A 10,445-nucleotide genomic window follows, 5' to 3' on the forward strand; every position below is an offset into this window, starting at 1 on the left:
AAGCATGTGTAGGAGCAGTACAACCTGGTGTTTAGATGTCGTTTCCTTCCGGTTTGGCCACAGACCCCAAAGAACACACAAAACCTGGGGATCGTAAAAAAAATTGTGTGAAGAAATTGTTTAATCAAAAGTTATTTGGACACGTCATATAGAATAAAGCAACCAGCAATCCTTAAAGCCGGAAGTTTACTTATGATTAGGAAATGATTATGAGCATTTGAAAATCAGCACTGTGGTCTCATCGCTCTCGCTGCGTTTTTTTTGGAAAAATTGATTACAAATTATTGCGTTGCAATATAAAGTTGGTCAAATTTCCGAAAAAAACTACAAATTAAAGCAGGTACTATTAACAACACTCAAATACCAGTGCGTGGAAACCTTTTCTTTGGAATTCCAAGCAGTTTTTCATCGTGTATTTCAAGAGATTGCTGTTGCAGAAGCAGAAAATATCAAATAAATAACTAGCTAACTTTTTCTATTAGTTTTGTTTTTAGATGAAACTGATTGAATGGTAAAAACAATGATTGCTGTGACAGAGTATTGTGCTGCCTGTGATCTCGAGTTTGATAAGGAGGCGTTTTATGAGGATCACATTGAATCAGAGAAGCATCTACTCAAACTAAAAGAGAATACGTTTTTATCGGATCGATTTTATAGAATTCTCTCTTCATTTCGCCAGCAGTTATTGACAATTGATTCGCCCCCTTGCTGTGCTGCATCGAAAAAGGAGCATAACTTTATTGCGCAAGCAATTTGTCCGAGTAGTTCTCACGTGGATAAACTAAGTCCCAATGCAACTTTGATAAGCAGTAACTATGAACTTCACGCTCATAATTCTGTCTGTTCCAATTATCAAGACAGCGAAACTAATATTTATTTTGCTAATCCTCTCAAGCGCAAAATTCTGATAGAGAGCGAACAATCAGAACACCAGAAAGAGGGCAACAATGTAAACAACTCAATAGACAGCGATCAAGAAAACAAAGACGTTAAAAGTCGACTTGAAATTGACTGTTCTCGTGCTATGAGGGATGATGATGCTTTCTTAGAGGGTCAGTGCCATGAAAAAAGAATACTGGTTGATAAGATACAGAGCCCTGATAAGTGCATCACCCAAATTCGTGATAACTTAGGAACGGTCTGTAAAACTGCGACAGCTTTCAATCAGCCTTTCAAAGGCACGCGAGAGATTTTTGCATCAACAAACATGAGTTCTGTTGAAAAACATTGTAATTTTTTCATATATCAGTGCCTAGCTTGCAAAGCGCTCATTAATAACGAAAGAAATTTTGTTGAACATTTCGAAAGTAGTGAGCATAAACAAAATTGTTATAGCGAAAAGCAGGAAAATAGTGGGATAATGTCAATTGCCTGCTTACTGTGCGACAATCGATTGCTATCGGGTGATGACCTAATAAACAAGCACCGAAGCAGCGAAAAGCATCGTAAGGAGCTGAGGAAAATGGCATTTTCAATGAGCGGAAACTTTGAATCATTGTGTGAAGAACTGTTAAATCTTCGAGGTGAAAATTCAAATCTTCAACCTACTTTGCAATCAATTGTGCAGTTTTCTTGCACTCTAACAAAGAAGATCGAATTTATATCTGTATTGGCAAGACTAATTGTAATGGCGAGCAGAGATTTGAGTTCCAATTTTGATCTCTGCATTTTCAACAAGAGATTGTCTCCCGAGCTTCAAAAAATTTGGGATCAAGGTTGTCTGTATTTATTGCCGCAATCGCTTAGAAAATTTCGAGGAATGTTTCTCTGTACGATTTGCAGCGCTGCTTCATCCGATTTGTTCAATTTTGTTCAACATGCAGTATTAGATTTAGAACATTTGCGGCAATCTTCATTCAAACCCCCAATGACGTGTTGTTTCTCGTGCGATGAATTACATCATTTTCAGAACTTTGAAGGTTTGTTCTCTATTTCAAAATCAAAACACCATAAATCGAAGAATCAATTTGATTGCATCAGAACCGAGGAATCGAAATTGCGAAAAGAAACAAAATTACAGAAGTTATTGTACAAAAACGGTACTCTCAAACTGAATTCATTTTTATGTTGCTTAGTTTGCCTGTCCTGTCCTTCGCTGTCAAAATTGCATAACTTGTTTGAAGTGTATCAACATTTAACTTCATCTAATCATCTTGGAAGTACTTATTCTATCTGCGTTGAATGTCATGATTGTAAATGTTCATTTTACTCTTTTTCTGCTGCAGTTGGTCATGTGATGACAGACTGTAAAAAATCTGTCAAAAATTAATTTTATCAATGCTTTTAGAAATTTAGTTTAGTTGCTATTATGCTTTGCTGCTTTATAAACTAATTTCAACTTGTTTTAAGCTAAAATTGTAAAAATTTAAATTTTATTGCGATCTTTTTGTCTGAAAGAGGATTTTTTAAAACACCATTTTAATTTATTAGAGATGAAATCATCGATAAGGTCACGTTCGCCTAGTCAAGGTCAATGCATTGGCCAAAGTGGAGATTATTTTGTAAGTTTGACTTATTTGATCCTAAGTTTACTCAACCTGCTATATTTATGAAATAAGTTTCCTCTCGATCATTGTTTTTACCCCAATTGATGATAATGTGCCTGCTCTTTTTGTATTTTCAACAGTATTTGGAAAAAGTTTTGCAACCGTAGAAGGAAGCTTGGTGCTTATAATTTGTTTTTCGCTTTCTGTTTTCTCTTTTAATCTGGTATAACCTTTGTTGACGGGCTGGTGTTGTGTATCTGATGCCCTTTGATATTCATTCGACTACGGCCAGAATTTATACATATATCTCAGATGTAATGTTTTGAAGACAGCTCTCGGAAAAAGATCATTCAGTTTTGCAGTCCCTCACGAATGGAATCGACTTCCTTTTAAAATAAAACTTTTACCAAACGAAAACGCCTTCAGAAAGAAGCTTAAAACTTTTTTGTTCTAAGAAGTTTATTGTACAGCACTTTTGAGTATGTAAATAGTGCTTAAACCAATAATGATAATTATTAATCATATTCTTTGCTTGCTTTTCCACTCCATCGGCCTAATAACTGCAACCTATTCATAGAATGTTGGAAGGAAGAAATTAATGAATTCAAGACTCGAATGTCCAACTGGGTTACAACCTCTAAAGTTTTCGAATCTCCTGTCTCCGTGGCTTTCTGTATGAATAATTGGCTGCAAATAATGCTCCAAGAAATCTAATGTATGAATGACTTCTCTCAAACTTTATCCTAATCTCATTTCAGCGCACCTTTCGACAGCTTGAGTCTAACGTCCTTGTGAACTGAAACCTGCAAGAGACTACAATCAAACGTTAATAGAGTCTGAGAGGACACAGATAGGATAAACAGAGTTCCAGTTGAGGGGAAAATAGCGCCTCCTTTCAAAGTAAACTCAGTGTCTTAATATATTCGGCACGGCAATAGACAAAATAATGACCTCCAGATGGAAAAGATTGGTAGACAAAAGTTACAATGTAGCAGATCTTGCATTTGCCGAATTGCAGAATTGCTGTCATTGAAAAAAGCAGTCCGTTTTGATAGAGCGCTTTTAAAACTTTCACCAAACCATGAAAGGTGCAAGGCAATGGATATGAATTGCGTTACCGATTGAATGTTAAGGCTCAACAGCAAAGAGATCCAGTATGTTTAAACCTTCAGTTACCCTTATTGACATGAGACTGCAGTGCTACAGATGAAGTGAATATCAGAATAACCAAATACGTCCAACCTATTCATAGAATGTTGGAAGGCAGCAGTTAATGAATTTAAGACTCCAATGTTTGAATGGGTTACATCCTCTAAAGCTTTCAAATCCCCTGTCTCCGTGGCTTTCTGTATGAATAATTGGCTGCACATAATGCTCCATGAAGTAAAAATGTAAGGGAGACTGCTCTCAAACTTTATCCTAATCTCATTTCAGCGCACCTTTCGACAGCTTGAGTCTAACGTCCTTGTGAACTGAAACCTGCAAGAGACTACAATCAAACGTTAATAGAGTCTGAGAGGACACAGATAGGATAAACAGAGTTCCAGTTGAGGGAAAAATAGCGCCTCCTTTCAAAGTAAACTCAGTGTCTTAATATATTCGGCACGCCAATAGACAAAATAATGACCGTTTTGATAGAGCGCTTTTTTAAAACTTTCACCAAACCATGGAAGGTGCAAGGCAATGGATATGAATTGCGTTACCGATTGAATGTTAAGGCTCAACAGCAAAGAGATCCAGTACGTTTAAACCTTCAGTTACCCTCAGTGACATGAGACTGCAGTGCTACAGATGAAGTGAATATCAGAATAACCAAATACGTCCAACCTATTCATTGAATGTTGGAAGGCAGCAGTTAATGAATTTAAGACTCCAATGTTTGAATGGGTTACATCCTCTAAAGCTTTCGAATCCCCTGTCTCCGTGGCTTTCTGTATGAATAATTGGCTGCACATAATGCTCCATGAAGTAAAAATGTAAGGGAGACTGCTTTCAAACTTGCACCTAATCCCATATCAGCTCACCTTTTGACAACTTGTGTCGAACGTATTTGTGGACTGAAACCCGAATGAGACTACAGTCAAACGTTCAAAGAATCTTGGAGGAAATGTATACAGATAAATAGTCAAGAAAATTAACGGTTGCTTTCAAAGTAAACGCAGTCATAATCTATTCTGTACACCAATAGAAAAAAATGGCCTTCAGATGAAAACGAGATGTGGACAAAATGAACAATGCAACAGACCTTGCCTTTGCCGACAACAGAACTTTAAAGATTAGCATTCATTGATAAAAGCTGTCCTTTTTGATAAAAGGCTTCTTTCAATCTTCGACCAAACCATGGAACATTTAAAGCAACGGATGTGAATTGCGATACTGATTGAACGCTAAAGCTCAGCAGCAAAGAGATCCACTTCGTTTCAGCCTTCAAGTACCTTTATTGACACGAGACGGCAGTGTTACAGAGCCTGTGGTGCACTTATGTCTTGTGAAAAATTCGAGATAAAGAATTTAATAATGTTCAGTTTCTAGAAAAAGGTTGTTAGGTCGTAGTATTTGTATGTGTGTGAAACGTGGGTGATAAAATAGGAGCAATGGGAACAATTTTACTCTATCGGCCCTTTAACTGCAACCTCTTCATAGAATGTTTGAAGGCAGCAATTAATGAATTTGAGACTCGAATGTCCAACTGGGTTACCACTTCTAAAACTTTCGGATCCCCTGTCTCCATGGCTTTCTGTGTGAATAATAGGCTGCAAATAATGCTCCATTAAGTCAAATGTATGAATGACTGCTCTCAAACTTCAATCTAATCTCAATTCAGCGCACCTTTTGACAGCTTGAGTCTAACGTCCTTGTGAACTGAAACCCGCAAGAGATTAAAATCAAATGTTAATAGAGTCTTAGAGGACACAGATACGATAATAAAGAGTTCAAGTTGAGTGGAAATTGGCGCCTCTTTTCGAAGTAAACTCAGTGTCTTAATATAGTCGGCACGGCAGTAGACAAAATAATGACCGTTTTGATAGAGCGCTTTTTTAAAACTTTCACCAAACCATGGAAGGTGCAAGGCAATGGATATGAATTGCGTTACCGATTGAATGTTAAGGCTCAACAGCAAAGAGATCCAGTATGTTTAAACCTTCAGTTACCCTTATTGACATGAGACTGCAGTGCTACAGATGAAGTGAATATCAGAATAACCAAATACGTCCAACCTATTCATAGAATGTTGGAAGGCAGCAGTTAATGAATTTAAGACTCCAATGTTTGAATGGGTTACATCCTCTAAAGCTTTCAAATCCCCTGTCTCCGTGGCTTTCTGTATGAATAATTGGCTGCACATAATGCTCCATGAAGTAAAAATGTAAGGGAGACTGCTCTCAAACTTTATCCTAATCTCATTTCAGCGCACCTTTCGACAGCTTGAGTCTAACGTCCTTGTGAACTGAAACCTGCAAGAGACTACAATCAAACGTTAATAGAGTCTGAGAGGACACAGATAGGATAAACAGAGTTCCAGTTGAGGGAAAAATAGCGCCTCCTTTCAAAGTAAACTCAGTGTCTTAATATATTCGGCACGCCAATAGACAAAATAATGACCGTTTTGATAGAGCGCTTTTTTAAAACTTTCACCAAACCATGGAAGGTGCAAGGCAATGGATATGAATTGCGGTACCGATTGAATGTTAAGGCTCAACAGCAAAGAGATCCAGTATGTTTAAACCTTCAGTTACCCTTATTGACATGGGACTGCAGTGCTACAGATGAAGTGAATATCAGAATAATCAAATCTACCACAGCGTTTGTTGCACTAATGGCTTCTGGAAAAGTCGAAATACAAAGAATTTAATAAAGGTCAGTCTAGAAAGAATGTGTTAGGTCGTAGCTTTTGTATTTGTGCCAAACTTGGGTGATGAAATAGCAGAGTTACGGTAACTGACGGAACAATTTTACTCCATCGGCATAATAACTGCAACCTATTCATAGAATATTGGAAGGAAGAAATTAATGAATTTAAAGACTCGAATGGCCAACTGGGTTACAACCTCTAAAGTTTTCGAATCCCCTGTCTCCATGGCTTTCTGTGTGAATAATTGGCTGCAAATAATGCTCCATGAAATCAAATGTATGAATGACTGCTCTCAAACTTTATCCTAATCTCATTTCAGCGCACCTTTCGACAGCTTGAATCTAACGTCCTTGTGAACTGAAACCTGCAAGAGACTACAATCAAACGTTAATAGAGTCTTAGAGGACACAGATAGGATAAACAGAGTTCCAGTTGAGGGGAAATTAGCGGCTCCTTTCAAAGCGAACGCAGTGTCTTAATATATTCGGCTCGGCAATAGACAAAATAATGACCTCCAGATGGAAAAGATCGGTAGACAAAAGTTACAATGTAGCAGATCTTGCATTTGCCGAATTGCAGTCATTGAAAAAAGCAGTCCGTTTTGATAGAGCGCTTTTTTAAAACTTTCACCAAACCATGGAAGGTGCAAGGAAATGGATATGAATTGCGCTACTGATTGAATGTTAAGGCTCAACAGCAAAGAGATCCAGTACGTTTAAACCTTCAGTTACCCTTAGTGACATGAGACTGCAGTGCTACAGATGAAGTGAATATCAGAATAACCAAATACGTCCAACCTATTCATTGAATGTTGGAAGGCAGCAGTTAATGAATTTAAGACTCCAATGTTTGAATGGGTTACATCCTCTAAAGCTTTCGAATCCCCTGTCTCCGTGGCTTTCTGTATGAATAATTGGCTGCACATAATGCTCCATGAAGTAAAAATGTAAAGGAGACTGCTTTCAAACTTGCACCTAATCCCATATCAGCTCACCTTTTGACAACTTGTGTCGAACGTATTTGTGGACTGAAACCCGAATGAGACTACAGTCAAACGTTCACAGAATCTTGGAGGAAATGTATACAGATAAATAGTCAAGAAAATTAACGGTTGCTTTCAAAGTAAACGCAGTGTCATAATCTATTCTGTACACCAATAGAAAAAAAATGGCCTTCAGATGAAAACGAGATGTGGACAAAATGAACAATGCAACAGACCTTGCCTTTGCCGACAACATAACTTTAAAGATTAGCATTCATTGATAAAAGCTGTCCTTTTTGATAAAAAGGCTTCTTTCAATCTTCGACCAAACCATGGAACATGTAAAGCAACGGATGTGAATTGCGATACTGATTGAACGCTAAAGCTCAGCAGCAAAGAGATCCACTTCGTTTCAGCCTTCAAGTACCTTTATTGACACGAGACGGCAGTGTTACAGAGCCTGTGGTGCACTTATGTCTTGTGAAAAATTCGAGATAAAGAATTTAATAATGTTCAGTTTCTAGAAAAAGGTTGTTAGGTCGTAGTATTTGTATGTGTGTGAAACGTGGGTGATAAAATAGGAGCAATGGGAACAATTTTACTCTATCGGCCCTTTAACTGCAACCTCTTCATAGAATGTTTGAAGGCAGCAATTAATGAATTTGAGACTCGAATGTCCAACTGGGTTACCACTTCTAAAACTTTCGGATCCCCTGTCTCCATGGCTTTCTGTGTGAATAATAGGCTGCAAATAATGCTCCATTAAGTCAAATGTATGAATGACTGCTCTCAAACTTCAATCTAATCTCATTTCAGTGCACCTTTTGACAGCTTGAGTCTAACGTCCTTGTGAACTGAAACCCGCAAGAGACTAAAATCAAATGTTATTAGAGTCTTAGAGGACACAGATACGATAATAAAGAGTTCAAGTTGAGTGGAAATTGGCGCCTCTTTTCGAAGTAAACTCAGTGTCTTAATATATTTGGCACGCCAATAGACAAAATAATGACCTCCAGATGGAAACGATTGGTGGAAGAAATTTACAATGTGGAAGATCTTGTAAGGCATAGTAACGTGCTATATAACAATATAATTTGTACCTGGGGCGTTAAACAACAGATCCAAATAAGGTATCAATAAATCAGCTACTGATTTTGTAAATTCAACCGGTCTACCTGTTTTCGGGAGCACTTTCATGTGGCAGGGCTTAGAGCGGTCCGCATGAAGAGAAGACATCAATGCAGACGTCATAAACTATTTTAAGAAAATATCTTCCGCCTTTTGAAAAACTTCAAGTCGCAGTTTGCGGTTGAAAAGCACTTAGACATCGCAAAATTGCAGATGCATCATCACTTGACGTTGATAAGGAAGAGAAACAAATGGTTCAGTTCGCGTTATTGAGATTTCCTAATTTTTTTTATCATAGCTTCCGTCGTTTGTTCGTTTCAGTCATTTTAGTAGATGAGCGGGCCATTTATTTGTCTTGTTTTTTAAAAAATATATCAGTATAAACAAATCTACCAAAGCGTTTGGTGCACTAATGGCTTCTGGAAAAGTCGAAATACAAGGAATTTAATAAAGGTCAGTCTGGAAAGAGTGTTAGGTCGTAGCTTTTGTATTTGTGCCAAACGTGGGTGATGAAGTAGCAAAATTACGGTAACTGACGGAACAATTTTGTTCCATCGGCTTAATAACTGCAACCTATTCATAGAATGTTTGAAGGCAGAAATTAATGAATTGATGACTCGAATGTCCAACTGGGTTACAACCTCTAAAGTTTTCGCATTCCCTGTCTCCATGGCTTTCTGTGTGAATAATTGGCGGCAAATAATGCTGCATGAAATCAAATGTATAAATGACTGCTCTAAAACTTCATCCTAATCTCATTTCAGCGCATCTTTTGACAGCTTGAGTCTAACGTCCTTGTGAACTTAAACCCGCAAGAGACTACAATCAAACGTTAATAGAGTCTGAGAGGACTCAGATACGAGAAATAGAGTTCCAGTTCAGGGGAAATTAGCGGCTCCTTTCAAAGCAAACGCAGTGTCCGGCACGACAATAGACAAAATAATAACCTCCAGATGGAAACGATTGGTAGACAAAAGTTACAATTTAGCAGATCTTGCCTTTGCCGAATTGCAGTCATTAAAAAAGCAGCCCGTTCTGATAGAGCGCTTCTTTAATACTTCCACCAAACCATGTAATGTGCAAGGCAATGGATGTGAATTGCGTTACCGATTGAATGTTAAGGCTCAACAGAAAAGAGATCCAGTACGTTCAAGCCTTCAGTTACGTTTATTGACATGAGACGGCAGTGTTACAGGTTGAGTGAATATCAGAGTAAACAAAGCTACCAAAGAGTTTGGTGCACTAATGGCTTTTCTGGAAAAGTCGAAATACAAGGAATTAAATAAAGGTCAGTCTAGAAAGAGTGTGTTAGGTCGTAGCTTTGGTATTTGTGCCAAACGTTGGTGATGAAATAGCAAAATTACGGTAACTAAGGGAACAATTTTACTCCATCGGCATAATCACTGCAACCTATTCATAGAATGTTTGAAGGCAGAAATTAATGAATTTATGACTCGAATGTCCAACTGGGTTACAACCTCTAAAGTTTTCGCATTCCCTTTCTCCATGGCTTTCTGTGTGAATAATTGGCGGCAAATATTGCTCCATGAAATCAAATGCATGAATGACTGCTCTAAAACTTCATCCTAACCTCATTTCAGCGCATCTGTTGACAGCTTGAGTCTAACGTCCTTGTGAACTTAAACCCGCAAGAGACTACAATCAAACGTTAATAGAGTCTGAGTGGACACAGATAGGATAAACAGAGTTCCAGTTGAGGGGAAAATAGCGCCTCCTTTCAAAGTAAACTCAGTGTCTTAATATATTCGGCACGGCAATAGACAAAATAATGACCTCCAGATGGAAAAGATTGGTAGACAAAAGTTACAATGTAGCAGATCTTGCATTTGCCGAATTGCAGAATTGCATTCATTGAAAAAAGCAGTCCGTTCTGATAGAGCGCTTCTTTAATACTTCCACCAAACCATGGAATGTGCAAGGCAATGGATGTGAATTGCGTTACCGATTTAATGTTAAGGCTCAACAGAAAAGAGAT

At 37.9% G+C, this 10,445-nt stretch overlaps 1 protein-coding gene across 1 annotated transcript; it reads left to right on the plus strand.

Annotated features, from left to right (window-relative positions):
* The first annotated feature begins 225 nt into the window (after nucleotides 1-225).
* LOC142345907 (uncharacterized) lies at nucleotides 226-2,381 on the plus strand. The gene has a single exon (XM_075398356.1). It carries the CDS (start codon nucleotides 509-511, stop codon nucleotides 2,267-2,269), a length of 1,761 nt encoding a protein of 586 aa, XP_075254471.1. The 5' UTR covers nucleotides 226-508; the 3' UTR covers nucleotides 2,270-2,381.
* Nucleotides 2,382-10,445: the final 8,064 nt, after the last annotated feature.

The sequence above is a fragment of the Convolutriloba macropyga genome, chromosome 9 (genome assembly GCF_964194025.1).
Source record: "Convolutriloba macropyga chromosome 9, txConMacr16.3, whole genome shotgun sequence".
In the NCBI taxonomy this organism is placed as follows: domain Eukaryota; kingdom Metazoa; phylum Xenacoelomorpha; order Acoela; family Convolutidae; genus Convolutriloba; species Convolutriloba macropyga.